This window comes from Penicillium maclennaniae, assembly GCF_028827695.1.
Source record: "Penicillium maclennaniae strain IBT 15551 chromosome Unknown utg000008l:1.0-3552695.0:1.0-3555053.0, whole genome shotgun sequence".
In the NCBI taxonomy this organism is placed as follows: Eukaryota; Fungi; Ascomycota; class Eurotiomycetes; order Eurotiales; family Aspergillaceae; genus Penicillium; species Penicillium maclennaniae.
In genome coordinates, this window is record NW_026623220.1 from 3,407,029 (window position 1) to 3,430,888 (window position 23,860).

General features: G+C 51.9%; 6 protein-coding genes across 6 annotated transcripts; 4 read left to right on the forward strand and 2 right to left on the reverse strand.

Annotated features, from left to right (window-relative positions):
- Positions 1–5,005: 5,005 nt before the first annotated feature.
- N7477_010236 (uncharacterized protein) lies at positions 5,006–6,869 on the forward strand (the record flags this gene model as incomplete). The annotated part of the gene is made up of 2 exons (XM_056971897.1): positions 5,006–5,040; positions 5,093–6,869. The coding sequence occupies 2 exons, from the start codon at positions 5,006–5,008 to the stop codon at positions 6,867–6,869; spliced, it is 1,812 nt and encodes a 603-aa protein (XP_056818876.1).
- Positions 6,870–7,974: 1,105 nt separating this feature from the next.
- On the forward strand, positions 7,975–8,445 carry N7477_010237 (5'-nucleotidase; the record flags this gene model as incomplete). Its single annotated transcript, XM_056971898.1, has 1 exon — positions 7,975–8,445. The coding sequence occupies one exon, from the start codon at positions 7,975–7,977 to the stop codon at positions 8,443–8,445; it is 471 nt and encodes a 156-aa protein (XP_056818877.1).
- Positions 8,446–8,545: 100 nt separating this feature from the next.
- N7477_010238 (uncharacterized protein) lies at positions 8,546–9,379 on the forward strand (the record flags this gene model as incomplete). Its single annotated transcript, XM_056971899.1, has 1 exon — positions 8,546–9,379. The coding sequence occupies one exon, from the start codon at positions 8,546–8,548 to the stop codon at positions 9,377–9,379; it is 834 nt and encodes a 277-aa protein (XP_056818878.1).
- A 203-nt stretch (positions 9,380–9,582) lies between these two features.
- N7477_010239 (5-oxoprolinase) lies at positions 9,583–13,485 on the reverse strand (the record flags this gene model as incomplete). Its single annotated transcript, XM_056971900.1, has 3 exons — positions 9,583–10,914; positions 10,965–11,543; positions 11,599–13,485. 3 exons carry the CDS (start codon positions 13,483–13,485, stop codon positions 9,583–9,585), a joined length of 3,798 nt encoding a protein of 1,265 aa, XP_056818879.1.
- A 395-nt stretch (positions 13,486–13,880) lies between these two features.
- Positions 13,881–17,733, reverse strand: N7477_010240 (transcription factor domain-containing protein; the record flags this gene model as incomplete). Its single annotated transcript, XM_056971901.1, has 12 exons — positions 13,881–14,362; positions 14,421–14,792; positions 14,853–14,937; positions 14,990–15,062; positions 15,121–15,245; positions 15,298–15,806; positions 15,858–16,084; positions 16,135–16,263; positions 16,322–16,570; positions 16,665–16,711; positions 16,768–17,270; positions 17,334–17,733. The coding sequence occupies 12 exons, from the start codon at positions 17,731–17,733 to the stop codon at positions 13,881–13,883; spliced, it is 3,201 nt and encodes a 1,066-aa protein (XP_056818880.1).
- Positions 17,734–19,745: 2,012 nt separating this feature from the next.
- Positions 19,746–22,760, forward strand: N7477_010241 (uncharacterized protein; the record flags this gene model as incomplete). The annotated part of the gene is made up of 5 exons (XM_056971902.1): positions 19,746–19,880; positions 19,974–21,612; positions 21,668–21,851; positions 21,919–22,561; positions 22,623–22,760. 5 exons carry the CDS (start codon positions 19,746–19,748, stop codon positions 22,758–22,760), a joined length of 2,739 nt encoding a protein of 912 aa, XP_056818881.1.
- Positions 22,761–23,860: the final 1,100 nt, after the last annotated feature.

Genomic DNA, 23,860 nt, shown 5'->3' on the forward strand with positions numbered 1-23,860 from the left:
TCTTAGTTGGCCTAGGAACAAAGAGCATCACTTGGAAGAATAAATTGCGATGCAGTCAACAGCCGCTTGACTACATGCGGACAAAACATGGCCGGAATCTAGAAATAATCCGCTTCGAGGATTGACAATCCGCAGACTATTAAAGCTCGAATACCTTTGTGGCGCCACTCGGAAATCCATGTTCAATAATATTCACTGTCAACGGCAACATCATTAGCCCAACGGCTTTTGAACCTCGGCAGACTTTGACCCATGCGTTTCCGGGCCATGGAAGAAGACCGACCCACAAACCTCTCGAGGTCTTCACTAGATTTTTATACAGTCAAGTCATGGTCATTGCGACTGTCTTCTTGTTGTGACTTTCTATCCTATTGTTTGGCAACCCCTTTCATTTTCTATATCAACCATTCGGTACGACTCGGCCTTCGTAGGAAATGCTATCGCTTACGAGAGATTTCTAGCAGAATTTTGCTAGCCACAAGTCCATTCAAATTGCATTGACTAGCAATATTACTATCATTTTCTAAGCTGATGCGTCTTTCTGGGGCTGTCCTCTGCGTTATTGGTCATTTAGTTGCAAATTGGTATTTTCTCCCTCCTCTGAAGATAGCCTACTCAGTCTCGAGCGATTGATCGTAAATGGACATTTTAGATCAATGGTTTCGTATATTCGTTGCCAGAGCGGCGCTGATGACATTTGCCACTTGCTAGCTTGGCCTGCCTTGTGAGCTCTCCGAGTTCGAGATCGATCGAAACAGTCAATACGAAGGTCTTTCAGACAAAAGGTGTATGTTCACGGACACGGCTGCAAAGCCATCAGTGCGTCTGTACCTAACTACAAGGAAGATTTGTGTTCTCCCTCTATTTGAGGTATATTGATCGGGTTTTGTCAATACGCTATCACATTGGCTCACTCAGTTCTGTACCAGTCTTTTGCATCACAGAGCTCATACCGTAAATGACTTTAATCAGCTAGAGCATTCCGAAATTATAGCCGAGTTCGGCTGGAATCCAACTCGCCGGTGGGTTCTTCCATCACAATTAACTTGATTTAACCACTCAGGCGATACAGTGGCTACCGGATGATCATTATTTGCACTATATTTTGGTCTGTCGGCCTAAATGGTACCCCATTGATTGACTCGGCTTAGATCTTCCCGGATCCTTAGAAACCTCTTTCTAGCGTTTGGTTCATGTTCGCCGCCTACATGATTATGACCACAGTATAGCCATTCTTTACGCTTCTAAAGATCAATTGACCAAATGGACACAATATTGTGGACTTATCTGAATCCCAAAGTACTATTTTCTAGTTCTCTCGACATTGCCTATTATCAGCCTGGCCAGCCTTGCATCCCATACACTGTACTGAGCAATCCATATGTCCACATGCCTACACAGCGAGCATGCCTTTGAAATGGCAAGAACGAACCTGGCGATCATCATGATCGTCGCAATCTTCCGTTAAAATGGGTTACTTGCCACTCGAACAATCACCACAACATGTGGGAAGTTTGTGTACAGACGATAAGGAGATATTGTGACTTGGTGATTAAAATTGGCTCAATTTCTTGGCCTTGATCCGGTATCCTGCTTATTTGTGAGTAATAAGCGTGCAAGCATATACGCGTGTACAATAATTTTCGAACTACGATATGGCATCAACAGTCGACATATCCATGGACAAAATTCTGTAGGCACGCTTAGAATCTTTCATTGCAGTGTTAATCCTCCGTCCTTTGGCAAGTCAAACTGCCGGTAATCAAAAATAAACATAAATCACACGCGCAAGTCATATAATCCGTCACATCTCGATTGTCACAAAAAAAACATTGATAGGCTGGCGCTTAAAGTGTCACTATTAGCCTTTGACCGTTTAGGTCGGGAGACTTTGCGTACGGCATCATGAATTGCTCGGCCTTCACTCGCTTCTCCACCATCGAAGAGGTAGACGCAGAGGGAATTGCCTGAGTCGTAGGCGTGGCCCTCTTCATGGGCATCGACATGGACATGGATGGGGTTGCAGCAGGTTGGTCAATTTTCTGGTTGTTTGTTAGCCGGCATGTTGTATCGAAAGCTGGACTTCAATCTTTCCACCTTTTTGCTCCCTCCGTGAGGAACAGCTACTGCAGTTGCTACCAACAGAGCGTAAACGAATTCAAACCGCATGTTGAACCGAAGAATGGAGATTGGCCATGAAAAAGGGAAGTTGTAGAGATTGTGTCGTGGTATTTGGGTCGAGCGGATTGGTTGATCAGAAGGAAGGAACCTGCAGACAGGGAGGTCTTTATATAGCTAGACTAAATCCTGACCAAGTTCTAGCAAGAGGGTATGGATGGCATCATCATCATCCATGGTCTAGCATGTCAATATGAAGTGGATATCTTTGCAAAATCCCCTCGGGGGGTGGAGTAGCAGCCAATCATTTTCGCCAGAATTGGGCTAGCTCGGAAAATAAGCTCACAAGGGATTCTGCTAAACGTGTTCCTTGCAGCTTCTGGTGTAGAGCCCATGCTGTGATGTCAACGGAATGTGGGGAGGGGTTCGCTCCATATTTGGTGACATACACATTCCATAAGATCCGCTGTCCCAGGACTGACATGACTGGTGATTCGACTATGGAGACAGGCGAATTCAATAATTGAGTCGAGTGAAAGGGCGCATGGTCCATATCTTCTTGAGTCCATGGGATAATCATGTTCTACCCAGCGTATGCCTTATTCCAAATTCTTGGGCTATGTCTCCGATTCGCGCAATACTTTCTCCTATCTACAATCAGGAAGTAGGTGGTTATTACAGGGCCTAGTTCAGCCAGCTCAATGCCCACGAAGAGAGTGCCGCGAAATTCACGCATAACATTGCTACCAACGTCAGGGGAATGAAACTCCACCGTAGCGGCAAATGCGAGCTCGAGTAAGTTGAGTAATCGACGGTTGTGGCCCCCAAGATGCAGACAGCCCTTGGTGGTGGCGATGCATCGGATCTTTGTGAATGAAGGACGCAGAAGAGAAGACCATACCCCATTCGAACGTTTTACTTGAATATGACAAGGTATTGACAGGAATCGACACACTTACATTCCCATGATGTGATGTGACGACAGCTTCAGCCGAGTAGCTTTTGATCGACTGGCACGTTGGCAAATACCGAGAGATCTGCTGTGAAAGACACCACAGTACAAGACATGATGTCGCTGGGAGAGGCAGAAGACCAAGCGGGTTTCCGCTGATTAGAGCAGCGAACCATTTCGCCATGGCCGGCCATGACGAGGCACCTTTTGATGACTTTTATGAAGTAGTGAAAGTGGTAAACAATGGTTACAAAACTGAACCAGCATCAAAGTACCTAGACGATATCTCCTGTGAAGACAGCACGGGGCAAGGAGTGGACACAATGGCGCCTCGGTGACTGCAAGTGCGCCCGAAAGGAGGACTTCGACAACCGGGAAGATGTAGATGAAGGGAGTTTTCCAGCCAACAAGGGCACTTTGGTTCAAGTCAAATTCATTAGTACCAGAGCGTGGGAGATATCCGCAGCAGCACCGAGAAAATCAAGTCGCTGTCGGTCACAAAGGCGACCATGATGAACTGTAGGGGATCATCAAACTCTCGGACACAGCAATGATTGCGCACACAGTGGCGATAGCCCAGTTGTCCCCGGAATCCCGAGACAAGCTGGGTAAGGTATGAGGACAATACAATGCCTCCAACAATCCCCCCTAGTGCAATTGCCCATGAAGACTAAAAAATAATTCAGTTCGGAGTCTTGGACGATGGGCACAATTGAAAATATGGCCAAAGCATCAGGCAAGGGCATTGCGGGACCTGTTCCTGGGAGAGCGCGACATAGCCGAAGAGGGGTTGGCTAGAACAGACGCTGATGCCCGAAAAGACCGCAGACTGGACCCGAACACGAGCATCAGGCGCTGACCGCATACATCTCCCAGACGCCCAGCTATCAAGAGTAAAGCAGCCTCAGTCAAGCTATGGGCAATTGTCAACCAGCTCACGGCCACAGGTTTAGGTAGTGCCGAAACTCCCTCCGATGATGTGAACCCGGGCGATGGACATGCTCCAGACTGGCTTGGGCCATAAGACTGAGCCATATATGACTCCTCGATAGGAAGTCCGGAGCTTGCATACGGGATTGCGCAGACTCACGAGTGAAACCATCTAGGTCGGCTACCATGAGGAGGATCATTTTGTAGATTGACTGGCGATTCAATCCCTTGGTAACCCCGATCAAGAGGAATTTGTCTACGATCGACAACGCCCGGTGCTATCACTCGGCCAGTGAACAGAGCCAAGAATGCATGGAATCTGTCCTGTGTCCGTTAAGAGTATCTTTCTTTTATCGTCGTCTTCTCCTTATCAGATCCGGTGCGGTGGAGCTTCGAACTTCCTGGTTGATTGGGTTTCTTCGTCTCAAGTGGAGAAGTAAAAGACAGGCCACTTTGAGAGGCTCACCACGAGCGATATTTTTCATGGAATATCTGGCTAACGCTCGCCCTTTGCACTACCTTCAGACATTCGGTCCTGGTGGTGAACTATACGGATGAAGCTCCCCGGGCAAATTCCCCCAAATCCCCGAAATGCCCCACGTCCTCCACGAGCCGAGGTGGGATGAGCCATGAGCTCCCGTTCTGCTCTTCTACTGGCTCTAGGACCACATTGACTCATGAGACTCGTGTATCGTATCACATTTGATTTGCTCCGTCTCGTCTCATCTCCTTCTGGTCCGTGACTCGACCAGCTGTACTCCTGTGACTTACCTAAGCATCACATGCCGCGTGCTTTTCTTTTTTTTTTCTCGTCGCGACATCCATTTCTGAAGCTCGTGAAGCCAAAAAAAATCATCTCGCAGCTTTCAAGCGCTGCTGAATGCCTGACATGCATCTTTGAGCTTCGCTTGGGGCGTCTTTGTTCCCCGTCGCTACGGTAGCAGACTCTCAGACTTCACTTCGACTCGAGCTCGACGTCTGTCCCCCGCCCTTGTGACAGTCTCGATGGCCGAATCACCCGCCATTGTCTTCATCGCCAGGTAGATATTGATCTGAAGCTACATGAGACTTTCCGGATACTGACGTCTGTAGACACGGCGCCCGTCTTGATGCGGCCGACAAGGACTGGCATCTGACCACCCCCACGCCCTACGACCCGCCTCTCTCCTACGGTGGTTGGAGTCAATCCCGGGCGCTGGGTGTCCGCATTGCCAGTCTCCTACGGGCTGCAGAATTTACGGGTCAAGCTTCAGCTAGCCATCCCAGCCAGTCGCAAGCCTCGAGCGATCCGGCAAATCTGCAACCGATCCCCGCTCCTTCAGACCTGCACTCTCGATATAACGTGATCATACATTCCTCACCGTACCTCCGATGTCTACAAACTGCAATCGCTGTCAGTGCGGGCCTCAATCAGTCTCTCTCCGAAAGTGAAGCTGCAGACTCCTCGAAATCTCCGGCTGGGCACCAGATAGATGGCAACACCGATCATCGGTCTCTATTACGTGTTGATGCGTTCCTGGGCGAGTGGCTGTCACCAGACTATTTCGACCACATCATACCACCACCGGCTTCCGAACGCATGGTAGCTTCGGCCAAGGCTGAGCTCCTTCGTCGTGGGGAACTGCTTCCATCTGTGCGGGAAGGCACGAGAGCCCTGTCGGGTCATTTCCCGGGCGGCTGGGGTAGTCAGTCTCATCCGAGCTCCCCCAGCGAGGAAGGCGACCGCCAACTGGCTCCGCAAGGGACATCTTTGGCGTCGGGACAGCATGGCAAGCGACAGCGTGCCAGCACCTGTGACACACTCCAGGGCCTTCCACCCAGCCGCACTCCCAAAGCCTTGAGACGGCTCAACACCGATCTGCCACCGGTTTCAGATGCTTCATACGTGCCGCCAACCCCCGGCTATGCCATTTCCCCTTCGAATCCCATTCCCGCTGGATACGTGGCCCACGCGCGAGACGCCTGTACAAAGATCGACTACCAATGGGATAGCATGCGCACCCCCTTTTGGGGCACGGGCGGCGAGTACGGCGAAGAATGGAGTAGCATGCATGAAAGAGTACACGATGGATTCCGACGAATGGTGGACTGGTACCGGCGACAGGACGGACCCAGCGCAGACCCCTCGAATGTCATGTCCAACGGTGCCGACAAATCTCCCCCCAAGGAGACCGTTTTAATTATCATCACTCACGGGGCTGACTGCAACGCCCTAATAAGCTCCTTGGCTGGCCACTCAGTACTCCTGGACATCAATACGGCATCACTGACTATGGCCGTACAACGGGACCGCCTGAGGAGCACTGCGCCCCTCTCCGAGAGTGCATCGAACTCTCCAGTCGGTCGGGATGACTTTGTATCACGGGAATACGCTTTGCAGCTAGTGACATCAACTGACCATCTCCGTGCGGGGGTCAACCCCTCGCAACTCACGGCCCTGTCATCACCCTCGGCTCCGCAGCCGGTCTCGGCACCAGCCATCCCCACCTATCGTAATCGCCTCGGCACTCGTCCATCGATGCTCCAGGGCTCCTTCACCGTTGGGTCAACTCCAGGAACTAGCCTCAGTCCTCGCAGCTGGTCTCTGGCACAGCAATCGCCAGTGGCTCGAGGGCCTTCTGGTCTTTGGGGAGCCAGCGCGCCGGCCGACAAGGACGATGAAATGGAGGACTTCGTACCGAATTTTGGGGACCCGCGGCCTGTGAGTCATGAGTCGCCTTATACCGAAGGATCGGTCGACAAGCCGGGCGGACCGAAGCAATTGCCGCAACGAAAACTCTCACAACCCGGGCTGTGGGGGAGTGCGCCGCCTCTGGAAGATCGTGAGGTGTCGCGGCGACGGTGGACAGTGACGGAGCAAAAGTTGTGAGACGATCGGCTACGACCTTTTCGGAGTTTTCTTCCCTTGCTTCTTTTTCTTTGTTTGCAGTCTCTTTCTTTAGGATACCTTATTGCATGGTGCCCGGCGTTTTGATTACCCATCTGACTCGACATCATAGTTCGATTGAATTACATTTCCCCATTCTTCAGGCATTCAGGCATTCAGGCATTCAGGCATGCAGCTGGCCCCGGGTGCTGCGTCCCACCCTTTGCCCCTCGTAAACAGCTATCCCACTTCTCTAACTTCTCTAACGGCTTCCCGGTCCATCTCTTCCTTCTCTCTCTCCTTGTTACGTTCGCGTTTGTTTGGGAATTCCTATGTCCAGTCTTGAATCAGACGGTATCTCCGTCACATATACTTCACATCGCACCGGTACCCCGGATCTACGGCTAATCCACTACAATGATGTCTACCACGTTGAGTATGCGCGGCGATATCCCTTGACCTACGCGCATACCTTGTGCTAACGGAACATCAAGATCTGGCTCTGCTGAACCGGTAGGCGGGGTCTCGCGCTTTCAATCCCTCGTGAAACACTATCGCTCCCATCCGCGGTTTGCCGACCAACCCAATATCCTGACCTTCTTCTCCGGCGATGCCTTTAATCCCAGTATCGAGAGTACCATTACAAAGGGCCGTCACATGGTTCCATTCCTGAATAAGGTCGGAACCGACGTGGCCTGCGTGGGTGTGAGTAGGGGACCTGGTACAGTCGAGGCTAGAACGCTGCTAATCCAGCCAGAATCATGATCTCGATTTCGGCGTGGCCCAGTTCCGCCACTTATCCGGCCAATGCCACTTTCCCTGGTTATTGGCCAATGTACTGGATCCAGCGCTCGGAGACGGCGTCCCCATTGCCGATTCAGGGAAGACCTGCATGCTAGTCTCGTCGAACGGGATTAAGATCGGCGTGATTGGGCTGGGAGAGAGGGAATGGTGAGACCTGGCATCAGATCGGTTCCACTTGTCTGCATCTTCTAATCATCTTTCTAGGCTGGGGACGATTAATTCGCTTCCACCCAACTTGATCTATCAATCAGCAAGCAAGACTGCGCAAGTGCTGGCACCCAAACTGCGAGCACAAGGAGCTGAGATGGTTGTGGTTGTTTCCCATCAGCGTGAACCCAACGACTACAAACTTGCGAGCAACTTGAAACCTGGGACAGTGGACATCATCCTTGGCGGCCATGATCACTATTACGCCCATTCTGTTGTCAATGGAACTCATGTGCTGCGATCAGGGACTGATTTTAAGCAATTGAGCTACATAGAAGCCTTCAGAAAACTTGAGGGAGCGCCAGGCTGGGAGTTTAACATAACGCGCCGCGATATTTTGCGCTCCATACCCGAGGATCCTGAAACAATGACCATGGTTAACCGGCTCACTTCCAGCTTGGAGGCGAAGCTGGAAAAGCCGATAGGCTACACGGTCAGCCCTCTCGATGGTCGTTTCTCGACGGTACGACAGCGAGAGTCCAACTTGGGCAATTTCGTCTGCGATCTCATGCGTTTCTATTACGCCGCCGACTGTGCCATGATGGCTGGTGGGGACCATCCGGGGTGACCAGATCTATCCTCCCGGGATACTACGATTGAAAGACCTATTAAACTGCTTCCCTTTTGAAGATCCGGTGGTGCTGATACGTGTCAATGGGCAGGCCTTGATGGATGCTCTCGAGAACGGTGTAAGCCAGCTCCCCGCACTAGAGGGTCGTTTTACGCAAGTCTCCAATATCTCGTACGGTTTCAAGCTTGATGCACCTCCAGGCGCACGCATCACATTCGCTCGGGTTGGTGGTGAGCCTATTGACTTTGACCGAGACTACGTACTAGCCACGCGGGGCTACATGGCTCGTGGCAAAGATGGGTTTTCGTCTTTGCTAGTTCAATCCGAGGGCGGCAAAGCTGAAGAACTTGTGCATGAGGAGAATGGAGTTCTCATTAGTACAATATTACGCCAGTATTTCATGAGCTTGAAGGTTCTTGGAAAATGGCGACGTTGGTCTGCGAGTCTCCATCGACACTGGGACTCTGTGCACCGCAATCTGCACAACGAGGGCTGGCTCAAGCCGCCGTCTGCCGCCGCTTCCCCTGTTTCTGAAAAAGCAGCGGGGAATTCACTGAAGCCCCGTCCGAGCTTGCAGCGAACGGGCCGGCAAGCTTACTATTACGGCCGCTTCCCTCAGGAACTCGATCGGGGATCCACAACCTCGTCTGCTAATGGAACAAACAGCGATGAAATGGACTCTGACTCTGATGACGACCCAGAAATTCTTACGTCCCCTCGATCAACAACAAACTATGTCACTCTTCCCGCCCGGTCCACGGCGGAGGAGGAGCACCGCCTACAACTCGCACGACGCGTTGTCCGAAAATGGATGCGCCACACTGGTCTACATCCCACAACTTTGGACACGATGGATGGCGAGGGCGAGTTCACACCTGCCTGGACTTCTGGAATCTCTCCCAGACTCGAAGGCCGCATAGTCGTGGAATAGATCCAGGTATCCAAGCTTTTTTCGGTTACATTTTCTCTTCAAACAGTTTTTGCGTATGCGAGGGGCGGGGTCCATTAGCGCTGCTAGGTTTATAGATAGATCGATTGTATGATTATAACGTTGAAATGTTCATAAAATACATGTGCTTCGTCCAGTTTAATCAGTATCTAGGTATGTAGAGATCTGATTCGAAGATACTGGCTTCACGCAGCAGTCTCTTCGGCGCCCCAGCCACCACCGCCGGCGGTCATAATAACCACCCGATCGTGTGTCTTGACCGACACAGTGTTCTTACCTCCAATATTGATCTGGCGCTCTTCGCCAGTCTCTGCGTCCCGGGTGATCCACTGGTTCAGGCCTGGTTGGGCATGTTCGCCCCCTTCAAGACCGTAAGGTCTGTGAACACGTCGCTCCGACAGAATTGAGACTTGCATTGGAGCAAGGAATTCGATGTCACGCACCACGCCTTCACCACCTTGATTCTTGCCTCGGCCGCCGGAGCCTTCTCGCAAGGTGAATTGACGAAGAACGGTTGGGTATCGTTTCTCAAGGATTTCGGGGTCAGTAATTCGCGTGTTGGTCATATGAACGTGGACGCCAGACTCGCCCTTCCAGGTCGGACCAGCCCCGCTACCACCAGCAATAGTCTCGTAATACCCAAAGCCAGGAGTGATGATAGCTCCCGTTTCGGGGTCGAGCTTGGGGTTTGTGCCAAAGGTCAGATTGTTGCAGCAACCCTGAGAGGCGGCACAAGCCCGGAAAGCTTTGAGAACGACATCGGTGATGCGCTGTGATGTGACCACGTTTCCACCCACAACAGCAGCTGTCTTTGTGGGCGACAGAATGCTGGGCGAAGGAACCCTAATATCAATTGGAGCCAGGCACCCCTGGTTGAGGGGAACGTCCGCATTGATCATGCATCGCAGACAATAGATGATTGCCGAGTGTGTGATTGCAATGGGTGCATTCCAACTGCCGTACACCTCAGGGCCAGTGCCATCAAAGTCGAAGACAGCAGACCCATCCGAGCCATCAATTGTCACTTTCAAGCGGATCGGGGTGCCATCGTCCATGTAATCAACAGCCTCGAGAGGTTTCCCGTCAAACTTCTCATACAAACCCTTGAGGAGATTTCGTACGGCGGTCTCAGCGGTCGCCTGGATGGCATACATGTATTTTTGAACAGTCTCAACGCCATACTCCGCAAAAAGGCTCTGTATCAAAGTGATACCGCGAGTGTTGGCGGCGATCTGTGCCTTGAGGTCGGACATATTGTCACTAATGCAGCGTGCGCCAGAACAGCCGGGATACTGGGACGGCTTCGTGACAAGTAGTTCAATCAAACGGGCCTCGTCAAGAACACCATTACTGACGATCTTGTCACCCTCAATAGCAGCACCCTCCTGCCAGAGCTCTGTCGATTTGGGAGGCATGGACCCGGGTAGGATACCACCAATGTCAGCGTGATGGCCACGCGAAGCAACGTAGAACATGATTTCGGTGCCATCAGGACGATCAAAGACGGGTGTAATTACCTAACATTAATATTAGATTTCGCATATTAAAAAAAAGGGGGCCCACATACAGTGATATCAGGCAGGTGAGTACCACCGCAGCTAGGGTGGTTGGCCACAAGCACATCGCCATCCTTGAGATTGCCTAGCCACTTTTCATGCTGGTAACGCACGGCGAACTGCATCGAGCCCAGATGTACCGGGACGTGCGGAGCATTGGCAACAAGTCCTCCATCGGGTGAGAAGAGAGCGCAGGAGAAATCCAGTCGTTCCTTGATATTGGTTGACACAGAGGTCTTTTGCAGAGTGCGACCCATCTGCTCAGCAATAGACATGAATCTATGACCAAAAATGCTGAGACGGATAGGATCGATCTCGGTGGTAATTTGTGTCTCGGAAGGAGAGACGGTTGGCTTGTCCTTGAGATCGATGACAATGCAAGTTTCCAATAGGTTCGCGACGGCATTGGGAGCGACGACAATCGTTTGAGTCTGATCGATAATGACAGCAGGGCCAGCGATCCGGCTGTGTTTCTCCAGTTTGTCGAGCAAGTACACAGGGGTGTCGATGCGCGCGGAATAACCATCGAAATAGGCGGCAGTCGTGTTGGCGGCCTCGGTTGTGACATCCTTCATGTTTGCATCCTTCAACTGAACCAGGGGGGCTGCGCTCGGTACGAACCTTGGAAGATGCAATTGTACGAACACGAATATCATCAACAAGGATTGGTCGGTCCGAGTTGAAGTTGAACTCGCGGCGGTGACGCTCGCGGAACTCATCCAAGAAATCGGACGAAGCCTCCGGTCGCAAGATCATCAGACTAGTGTCGGATCCCTCATAACGCATGTTCAGATATTGCTCATGATGCACTTGATTGGAAGGGAACCCCTGTCCCTGCATTTCTTTTGTTGCAGCTACAGCCATCTCATCGAAGCGTTGGAGAAGGTTGGCATGAGATGAAAGATAATCAGAGGAGATTGGCTCCTGAGATTCTTTGACCACTTCTGCAAGTGCTAGGCCATATGCAGACAGGACCGAAGAGTATTTGTGGATAATGATGCGCGAGATGCCCAGTGAAGCTGCCACGGAGCAAGCATGTTGGCCACCGGCTCCTCCAAAGCAGGCCAGGTGGTGAGAGGCAGTTTCGAAGCCACGGGCCTCGGTCAAGTTACGAATGGGGCGAGCCATAGACTCATCAGCAACCTTGAGGAACCCAAGGGCAATTTCCTCTGAAGTGTATTCTGGTTGGGAATTCTGACGGCGCTCGGCATTGATCCTTTGTGTCAAGTCATGGAACTTTTGCGCAGTGATCTCAGTATCCAGGGGTTGGTCCTCATTGGGTCCGAAAATATGAGGGAAATACTCGGGAAGCAATCGACCAAGGAACAAGTTGGCATCCGTCACGGTTAGGGGGCCTCCTTTGCGATAGCAGGCTGGGCCGGGATGCGCGCTGGCTGATTCGGGGCCAACATAGAATAGGCCGTTGCGCCATGTCAGAATAGAGCCACCACCGGCAGCAACAGTGTTGATATCAAGCTGTGGAGACTGAATGAGAACGCCAGCGACCTTGGATCCGAAAACGTGCTCCAAGTGCCCATCAAAACGTGAAACATCAGTAGATGTACCGCCCATGTCAAAGCCGATCACGGGTATCTTCTCAATGGGATCCCAACTGGTGGCAGCAAATCCTACCACGCCAGCAGCAGGACCGGAAAGGATGGCTTTCAACCCGCTAAACTTGCGGAAGTCCACGAGACCACCGTCGGACTGCATGAATTCGAATCGGCATTCCTGTTGCTTTTCTAAGCCGCCTTCGAAGCTTGCCGAGATGGAGTCAATATAAGTCTTGATGACGGGAGTGAGATAGGCGTCAGCGGCAGCCGACATGCCACGAGGCACGATTTTGATCATTGGCTGCAGCTTGGAAGAAAGCGTAACAGAGAATCCCATCTGCTCAGCCAGTTCTCCGATCTGACGCTCATGTTCGGGATAGGCGAAAGAGTGTACGAGGGCTACCGAGAGGGACTGGTAGCCTTGTTCCTTCAGGCGGAGGAGCTCTGATCGGACCTGGTCAAGATCCAATTCCTGAACCACACGGAACTTCTCGCCTGTGATGCCTTCCACTATACGGGCTCCAGAGAAGCATTTCTCGTCTGCGGAAGGATGACAAGGAACTACTCGTTCATTTACCTCGACAACACTCTCGGGCAGCACGCCAGGTCTCGCCGCAGAGAGATCAAAGATGGCTGGCCGCGACTGGTCACCGATCTTCAAAAGGTCCCGAAATCCTTTGGTCGTAAACAGTACCGATCGAGCTCCTTTGCGCTCAAGCAATGCATTCGTTGCCACGGTGGTACCCATTCGAAGACAACCAATGCGATCGAGCTTCAGCGGGCGCCCGCGGGGATGAGGCTCGCCCGTTGCAAGCTCAAGGATCTGCCTAATGCCTTCCGTGGGGGCATCTTGATAATGTGAAGGATCAACGGAAAGCAGCTTGATAATAATGTCTGAACGACCAGGAACGATGGCGTGGACATCGGTAAAAGTTCCCCCGCGGTCGATGGAGATAGTGATCTTCCCGGAGTCGGCCATCTCGATGTCGGCCGATGGAGCTGGGAGATGAGAAAGAGGAGATCAATATGGAATGGTCGAAATTAGAGATTAAGAAATGACGACTTCAAATATCAAACATACTTGTCGCGTGTCTCGTCTGAGGATTCGAATGTCGCGCCATTGTATGCGGGTCACGTGTCGGGCCGATGGCCGGCGCGTCGGTTCTCTCGGGCCGATGGATTGGAAATACGTGCATCGAACGCGATAACAAGACTGAGGGGTAAGATCGGAGAGACCCGCATGCTCTTATCGGGAGGATCTTCCTATCTATGACCTTGTGAAAAAGACTACAGAGATAAGAGGACAAACTAAACTGTGAATAAAAAACATTGGAACATCATGTATTTTATTGAAAATGTACACATACACAGGAATTATCGTTTCAACGTGCTCTCGATCCAATCGGTATCCATGTCAATGTCAATTTGATCCAATGCACCCTCCCAGAGTGCTGGATCATCGTTCAGATCAAATTGAAAAGAAATATTTTGAAACGAGGGCAGATCAAGTGACGCCTGCCAATCCTCCGGGAGTTCATGCGTGGGGCCCATCGTATTATCTATTGCGGGACTAGCCGGATAATTACTCCTTGGTGTGGCCGGGACATTCAGTGCAGTTGTTGATCTTTCCGCGTCGCCTGTAACAGCCTTGGGTTCAATGGCTGCTCGTAGTTCTAGCAACAAGGAATGGCGCGAGCCAAGGTAGGTGTTACCTCGGTCAGCCATACTACGGAGGAGATTTAGCGCAGTCTCCATTGCCCGGGCATTAGTTTCATTGTGAGGGAAAACCGCATTGACCATGACAAGAAGTAATGCGGCAGAGAAAATGTATTCCCCGTCGAGATAGCCGTAGGTAGCTGTGAGCAATATTAACGACCGAAAGGCAAATTCTGGTCAAGAATTGGGACAACCTACCGATGAGATTGTGCTTTGCCGCTGCGTCCATGATCAAGGTCGTTGCGCGAGCAGCGGTAATACAGCTATCGATCACTGCGACCGTATTTGGTGCTAAGCCCTCTTTCCAATCCTCGCCTGAGGTGCCCAAAATACCAGCGTCAAGTCGTCGCTGGATGACATAGAAAACGAGAGGGCGGGCCGTCATGTTGACACACGAGTAGAAATGGAGATTGATCGACACCGTCTCTCGATTCACATGATTGTCCAATGTGGTAAAATCAATGCGAAGCCCGTCGGGTGCTTGTCGAAGCCAGCTTGAAAGGTCGTTGGTGATACTTTGCACAGACGTTATCAGGCTGGAACCAGATCGAGGCTTCTTCCGGTATATCTCTGTGGATTGGGATTAGCCGTCGACAGCACAAATGTCACGGGTGGACTTCTGGTCTTTACCTTCACCAATTCGGCCTAATATTCGGGAGAGCTGTGTGTAATGAGTGAGGACAATGGCTGGCCAGGGGTCGGAAGTAGATCCATCCTGGAGAAATGGTCAGGGATCACTCCCATGATGAGGACTCCGTGTGACTTACAAGTGTCGCCGGTGATGTGCCAATGTCTTCATCATGGATGGTGATGGGGTTGCCAGACTTGACTGAGAGCAGTCTATGCAGTAGCCGTCAGTGTCATCCTCATCCGATTCAGTATATCTGGGCGTGGGTACCGGTCCAAACTATAAACGGACCACCAAGCTCGACGCCTGCGGTTTCGATCCGTCTCACTGATACTCGGATCTGATACTTCTTGGTGGAGACCTAGAGAGATAGCCATGCGAAGGGCAAGACCGATCTGACAATGTGAGTGGATTGAGTCAAGTTCCAACCAGGAGGGCTTCACTTACGTAAAGAAAGGCCGCATCGCGCCGGTTTAGATTCTGCATATAGTACGCCACGTAGCAGAGGACCTCGACGAAAAAGATGGAGCCCTCTTCGTGAATGTCCGGCAGGAAACGCAGAGCATGTTTGAAATACTTGAAGCCGGGTGGGCCGTCATCTCCTGACCACTGATTTACAGAGTACATCAATCCAAATGCGATAACTAGCAGGGTCTGGCAATAAATCAAGCATGTTTCGCGATGGGAGAAGTCGGGTGGTCGATGATAGACAAAGGCTAGACGCTCTTCAAATTCCCTCGGTTTGATCAAGGAGAATATGGTACCGATGTAAGAATACTGGACCCAAAAGAGCCGCTTGGCAAATTCAAAGGGAGGCAGTTGAGGAAGGGCGCTCGCCACTGGACGGCGCAGGGACGAAGGATCGTCGTAAAGCGGACGCACATCCCATGCAAGATTGGTGGTGGCAGGATTGAGACGCTTGGCTAAATGGGTAGTGGAGGAGGCTCCCACAAAATCTACATGCGGTTAATATACCAGCCTTTGGACAGATGGGATAGAATACACACGGTGCTCGCCAGATCGGTTCAAAAGCAGGTTGTCGGTTCCTTTGAACCACCAGTCGTCTCGTTCTAAGGGTACCTCTCTTTCCCGGGTTGAATCCCGAGTAACCGTTGAAGGCACGCTTGACGAAGTCGGAGTCGAAGCCGGGCGATGATGCTCAAGACCTTTGGAATCATACGATCGGCTGTCTTGAGGAGGTGAACGGGCCTGCATTTGTAGATGGCGATAGTAACTGGAAGAATGAGTGTCTGAGCCAGCATGTCCAAGGCAGATGAGCGGTACCTCTCCGTTATTGAGACTCGCTTCTCCGCCTCAGAATAGACACAAGGCTGGTTGATATCTACACAAGCTGCGCATGGCAGCGGTGGGTTGCCGGCGCAGCGCGTCTTCCGACTGCGACATCGATTGCATCTGCGACGGTCAGGACATGTCCAGAGGGTCCAGCTTGTTCCGAATCGATGATACATACGCTACCATTGATCGACGAGCCATACGGTCCGACCGGGAAGCACGTTTCCCATGCATGTCTGGAGAGTTGGGGAAGATAAACGTGCCTTCCCCACGGGGTCCTGCGAACCCTACTGTCGGGAAGGCCAAACCTGCCGATTTAGCCTTGTTAGATTCGCGGGAAAGCTCGTTACGGGTATTTACTGACTCCACAGCCTTATCTTTTATCATCGGACCGGGGGCTTGTCTCTCGGCGCTATCACTGCCAACACTTTATATCACTCAGATTGATGAACGCAACTTAGATATCTATGGCCTAGATCCTAGACCTCTAGATCCTATTGACCAGTGAAACACTACGAAACTAGAAGATAGCCACTCCGTTAGGCGGACTCGCCACGCCACCAGGAACCTGAGATTGTCAGCGGGGAGGGGGCCTCAACATTGGAATGGTCGCGGATCGCTTACCTTCAAGGGGACGCTGCTGAAGAAAAAGGTCCAACGCTTTCTCTGACGACATTCCTGACCGAGACGCTCCAGATCAAATAGCTCACCGATTGGGAGGCCCCAACCTGCCAGTAACCATTCGTGCAGGAAAAAGTCCGGATTTTGGCAGGGGTACGCTTCGAAACTCGGCATGTCGCCGGCAACGGCCGCAAACTCATTGTCCCAGATCCATCGCAGTATCTCTTCTGATGATTTGACGCCGATCACGGGGGGTGCCTTGTAGTCGGCCAGCTGCTGACACTCCTCCCGGGAGAGCTTTTCGTATTCTCGAGTCCAGCCCGTTCGAATGAATAGGATGTCACCCGGTCGGAAGTTAGTTTTCTGACTAGCAGCCACCTTCTGAAGATCGGAAAGGGGTATGGATTGAGTCTGGAAGCAATTGACGGTGATGCCGTTGGCCTCAGCCCATGCGGCGTAGTCCAGAAGTACACCGCGCCCAACGACTCCGCCCCGTTCCACCCACGCTACCGCAACATGTCTTGTGAGAACCCGTCTTGCCGGTTCGAGCAGAGAAAGAAATGACTTACTGTGGATGCCATTCCGCGTGGATCCTTGGATATCCTCGAGCGAACAGCCGTTAAAGTAAGACCCTTCCGGGGAGCCGTAGTGTCGAAATCCGTCCCATTGGGAGCTACTCTGCGTGTTGAAGACCAGGACGTCGTCATTGACCGGTCGAGGGGCCTTGTTCTTGACGGTATGCTCAAACGCCGACCGCCCAAAGCATGGTGTGGCCATGCTGTTGAGGTTCCAATCTGTGGAGACGCGTACTCCTTCCACGATTTCACGCGCAGCGGCCGTTGTATTCTCGGGTGTGAGACGATTGAGCATCCCTATCTCGTCCTGGTCCCCAAATAAGCCCCAGGCATTGCCCCGAGGACCATTTGGGCGCAGCGGCAAAGAGTCAAAGGGCGGAGTTTGTAGAGGCATCGGCACAAATAGATCGGTCTGGTCGCCTCAATCGAATGGCCCGGGCATCTGGATATATACGGCCGCTCTGTTCAGCTTCAGGGTTCACTAGATATAGGTCTACCCCGCATCATTGACCTCGGGCTACGCCTGGGGTACTGCCGACCAAGCTTTAAGAAGCTTCACCTGGGTAGGTCAATGGCTATGCATGCAAAGTACATGTATATATGGGTAAATATAAATCAAGGGTTCTCTATCCATGTGCCTGCCCTGGCAACCTCGAGTGCTCCAGGGACATTCAAATACTCTTCGGCTGGTGCTTCTACTCTCGCCAGCCAGCAATGTCTATAGCCAAGATTATCAGTGGCCACCTTCCAAGGCTCTGGCTCGAAAGGCTTGCGGGGAAGGGTGTCGCTGTGAAGTCCGCTCCGTCGCGATCGGCATCGGGCCGCTTCCGACCTCTGAATTATCTACATCTATGCGACCTGAGAAGATCTAACCAATGGAGACCACCTTCCTGGTGATCAATGGAATCGGCCCCTCAATTTTCCGGCAGGACTTTCTCCAAGTGTCCAGATATATTTTTATTTCCAGGTTTTTGCAACTTGACGGACACGGGAGCAGTTGCCTACGCAACAGGTCGGGGTAGTATATTCCAAACATACCAGGTGGGTTCCAAGCTCACCCGGGAAGCAATCTGAAAGTTGAGTAACAGCGCGATCATTTCCGTTCCACTGAGTCTCTGAGAGCCATATACCTTGGGAGCCGACTTGGATTGTTAGGGGAGTTAAAAGCCACTTGGGAATCAGTAGCCTGAGGTGTCGAGACACCTCGTTTGCCAGGCAGAAAAACACGTGAAGAGCGTTGAAACCAAAGAATTCCATGCAAACAGGAAGAAAAAAGAAACAAAAAGAAGCAAAACACGAAATCTCCGTTTTGAGCCCACATTGGCAGCGGCAGCCTCGGCCTCATCCAATCACGGTAGTGGAGGCGCCCTCTGAGCCCCGATGCACGACGCGGCCGATCGTTCTATTTTTCTCGATGTTCCGCCCCTTCGTCATGGCGGCAGTTGTGGCCCCGTCCCCAGGCGCCACTTGGCAGACATGGCCTTGGCAAGGATCTGAGACGGTACCACCGCCAATGCAATGCATCGAAAGAGATGAGTTTCAGGGTTTCCAGATTGCAGTACTGAAGACTGAAAGGGATGAGTTTGGGATAACCGGGGTCTGGAATGGATCTCAGGTGAAGCGCTCGACCAATGTGCGGACGCGTTACGCACTTGACCCGCTGTTGGCCTCATCATTGACGAGTAGTATACCACAAACTGGATCGGAGGCCGGATTGCATTTCGCAGCCGTACCTGAGCCACTGTGATGCTCTGGTGCAAAGACCCCGAAGGACCCTCTTCGACCCGTGGACATGAAGCAGAGTGGCCGATCAAACCCCCCCTGTAGGAACGCGAGGTGATCCTCCCCCCCATCACCATGCGAAGGGGGCTGCAATCAACAGCCAGTGGATGTTTCGGACGAGGATCCATCGGTGGATCCCAGAACTTGACGGATGACGAACGACAGCTCCTAGAAGATGATGGCAATGGGCCTTCGATCCACCACTTCGCCCTTTTCAGTCCACATCGTCTACGCCTCCAATCAGGAATTGAAGACCCAAAAATATCTTGTGGTCCCACAGGCTATGCTCGGGTGCTTCATTCAGCCTTACTTTCATTCTTCTCTTGCTTTTCTTTTGTTCTTGAACTAGTCCTCTGTTCATTCTCTCGGTATCCGCCGAGCCCATTCTTTCGCAGCCACCCCCGAATAGATCTACATCGTGCCCAGGAGGTCTTGCATCACTCTCCCTGGATGTCCTTAGTGAGATAGCCACTGCCTGAACTCCGTCTCTGTTCCACTTGACCTTTTTCCTCATCTTTTCTTTTTGTCTCTCGCTTCGTTCGATCTTGTGAGCTTGCGCGTTCGTTCGCTCCCGCCCATCCCGACCACCAACAAAAAACCCGATAATCGGGGAGCTAGTGCACAATGGGTACCCCCATGCCAACGTCTCCTCATTCCCCCCATTCGGCGCAGTCTCCTCATTCCCCCCATTCGGCGCAGTTGTCTCATTCTCCCCAGGCCAGCGAGACCAGCTTGTATTCGCACACCAATCCTCAAGCCGTGAGTACCCAGCCGGCGCTCCATTGGAACGAAAGGAAGGGGAAAAAAAGAATGTCAAAACTTTTCGGACGCTAACTGAGTCTGTTCGAATAGCACGGTTTTGGCTTAGAAGAAAAGCCCGAACAGGCCGAAAGCCAGCAATCGCTTCTGTACCGAAACCAGCCGAGTCCTTTCAACGCTCCTTTCGACGATCCGTATGCCTCGACGGATTCTCTGCGGCGCTACACTCTTCAAGACCCTGGTGTGACCATCTTCCCGGATGGGCCGTATCAGGAATCCTCGGGCACGTTCAACCGTCGCTCGGGGATCCAATCCCCTATGTCCGAGACGCCCTCGGAGGCGTGGCAGAATCGCCAGGCCCCCGCCTCCGGTCTTCGACGCTATGCCACCCGTAAAATTAAGCTGGTGCAGGGCTCCGTGCTGAGCGTGGACTACCCCGTGCCGAGTGCGATTCAAAATGCCATCCAAAAAGAGTATCGAGAATCCGAGGAGGGCTTCCCCGAAGAGTTCACCCATCTGCGCTACACGGCTGCCACGGTTGACCCCGACGAGTTCACGCTGCGAAACGGATACAACCTGCGACCGGCCATGTACAACCGACACACGGAATTGCTCATCGCTATCACCTATTACAATGAAGACAAGGTGCTCACCGCGCGAACTTTGCACGGTGTCATGCAGAACATCCGGGACATTGTCAACCTGAAGAAGTCGGAGTTCTGGAACAAGGGTGGACCGGCGTGGCAAAAGATCGTGGTCACCTTAGTTTTTGATGGGATCGACCCCTGCGACAAAAACACGCTCGATTTGCTGGCGACGGTTGGTATCTATCAGGATGGCATCATGAAGCGGTCCGTGGACGGCAAGGAAACTGTCGCGCACATTTTCGAGTATACCACGCAGCTCTCCGTCACGGCGAGTCAGCAATTAATTCGGCCCCAGGGCAACGAGTCGACCAATCTCCCTCCTGTTCAGATGATTTTCTGCCTCAAGCAGAAGAACAGCAAGAAGATCAACTCCCACCGCTGGTTGTTCAACGGCTTCTGCCGGATCTTAAATCCGGAGGTGGTCATTCTGATCGATGCTGGTACGAAACCCGGCAAAAAGTCTCTTCTAGCCCTATGGGAATCGTTTTACAATGACAAAAACCTTGGCGGATCTTGTGGTGAGATTCACGCTATGTTGGGTAAGGGCTGGAAGAATCTGATGAACCCGCTCGTCGCCTCCCAAAACTTCGAGTATAAGATCTCGAATATCCTCGATAAACCGTTAGAGAGTGCTTTCGGATACGTGAGTGTGTTGCCTGGTGCTTTCTCGGCTTATCGCTATCGTGCAATTATGGGCCGACCTCTTGAACAGTACTTCCATGGTGACCACACCCTCTCGAAACAGCTCGGTAAGAAGGGTATCGAGGGCATGAACATTTTCAAGAAGAATATGTTCCTTGCCGAAGATCGTATCTTGTGTTTTGAACTGGTAGCCAAGGCTGGTTTCAAGTGGCACTTAACCTACGTCAAGGCGTCCAAGGGTGAGACTGATGTCCCCGAGGGCGCCGCGGAGTTTCTCGGTCAACGACGACGATGGCTGAACGGCTCGTTCGCTGCCAGTTTGTACGCCATGATGCATTTTTCTCGGATCTACAAGAGTGGCCATAACATCCTTCGTTTGGTTTTCCTCCACGTGCAAATGTTTTACAATTTTGCCGGCCTTGTTATGACCTGGTTTGCTCTTGGTAATGAATATTCCCCGCTATTGCCCCGGAATCAATGAACACTGACTCTGGATAGCTTCGTTCTGGCTCACAACCTCCGTCATTATGGATCTTGTGGGAACTCCTAGTGCCGCGAACAAGAACAAGGGCTGGCCCTTTGGTAACGAGGCCACGCCCATTGTCAACAACTTTTTGAAGTACGGATACGTCTTCTTCCTGATGCTCCAGTTCATTCTCGCCTTGGGAAACAGACCGAAAGGGTAAGTTCACTCGACTCCTTGATTCAAAAGGGGGTTGAAAGCATGCTTATCCACATGGAATCTTTAGTTCCCGCCTGTTTTACACGCTTTCATTCATCTATTTCTCCATCATCCAGGCCTACATTCTGGTCTTGTCGTTCTTCCTTGTGAAGAACGCCTTTACTGGAGGTACTCTAGACTTCTCCATGAGCGATGGTGTCGGCGCGTTCTTCAAGTCCTTCTTTAGTTCGTCTGGCGCTGGTATCGTCATGATCGCGTTAATTTCGACCTACGGTGTCTACTTCCTGGCGAGCTTCCTGTACATGGATCCCTGGCATATGTTCACCTCGTCCTGGGCCTACTTCTGTGGCATGACTTGCTCGATCAACGTTCTGATGGTGTACGCTTTCTGTAACTGGCACGATGTCTCGTGGGGAACCAAAGGATCGGACAAGAGTGAAGCGCTCCCGGAAGCTCAAACGAAGAAGGAAGATGGCAAGTCCAACTTCATCGAGGAGGTCGACAAGCCACAGGCCGATATTGATAGTCAATTCGAGTCGACGGTCAAGCGCGCGCTGGCGCCGTTTGTGGAGCCGCAGGAGCAGGACGAACGGAGCATGGACGACGCATACAAATCGTTCCGCACTAACCTGGTCCTGATCTGGATCTTCAGTAACCTGGTCTTGGTGCTGTGCATCACCAGCACAGGCATTAACCGCTTCTGTTTGACGGTATGTTTCCCACCCAGTTGTGGATGACGTCACTACACGAGACACTAAACGGAACACATAGAACACTTCCACGACCCGGACCTCGGGCTACTTCGAGGCCATTTTGTGGACGACCGCCGGCCTATCGATCTTCCGCTTCTTAGGATCCTTGTGGTTCCTGGGCAAGTCAGGCATTCTGTGCTGCGTGTCTCGGCGCTAAAGTTCCCAGATATCCGATCTCATGTCCTCATGTCTCCGGTCTCGCGCCATTCGACCGGTTTGTTTCTGTATATACCATCGTTCAAGCAAAATTTGGCTTCTGAGATAATCCTGTGTGTTCATTTTGGGGGTGTGTTCTATAGGCTTGGATGGATGATCTCGTCTGATCCGGAGGGTATTGCACGTGTGCATCACTGGGAAGGGAAAAGCATCTCGTTTCGGTATTTTGTGATCCTGGGTGATCCATGTATAAATTTGTAAGAATGATCGACGTTGATTTATAACCTGACCACGTTCTAGAGCACCTTTTGTGCCCGTCGTACCTCCCACAGCGTGTGCCGTTGGGATTGTGGGGGGGGGGGAGGATCCCGATCTGCGCCGTAAGCCCGTATAATGCACACGATGGAGGATGACCATCAAGGGACCCCTTTCAGGCAGTCGACCATCGTCTTGTTCATCCCCCCTCTTATGGACTGTTCAGGCGTCTCTCGACTTTGGCTCTTCAATGTGGCTAGAAGGTCCCTTTTTTTTTTTTCTCTCCTCTGTCCACTCGTGACTTCCGCTTTAGATTTTCCGCCTTGTCACATTCACACGCCTCACAGAGCCATGTTTGAGGCGCGAAGAATGCAACCGGCAGACTTCGGATCGACTTTGGACTCTTCTCTTCACCTCGGAGGACTGCGATCCGTAGCAACCAATAAGGGACCCGAAGCGGACTGGGAGATCACTCCAGTCGACATGGTTCATCTCCATTTTTCCCCGTGTCTAGACTCATGGCTCGCGTTACCTGCACAGAATCATGGATCATAGCCTTTTTCCCCCCCCCCGCATCCCAGGTTGCCGATCCCGTCTGTCCGGGTCTGTTTAGCACTGGTGTAGTCTCTAATAGTGATTTGCCATGATCCCCTCGATGGAACCATTCCTGCGTGGCGACCGACTGTATTATCGTACTATGTTCCATCATGATGCCATGGTGGTCCCTACCTAGTTTTGGTTCCGAGCTCCGAGGCATTTTCACACTGCCTTCTTTATGGTGTCAGAGCCATCCGAACTATATCTAAGCTGCTCTTCCAACCTGCATCACACAGCTTACTTCGAAGG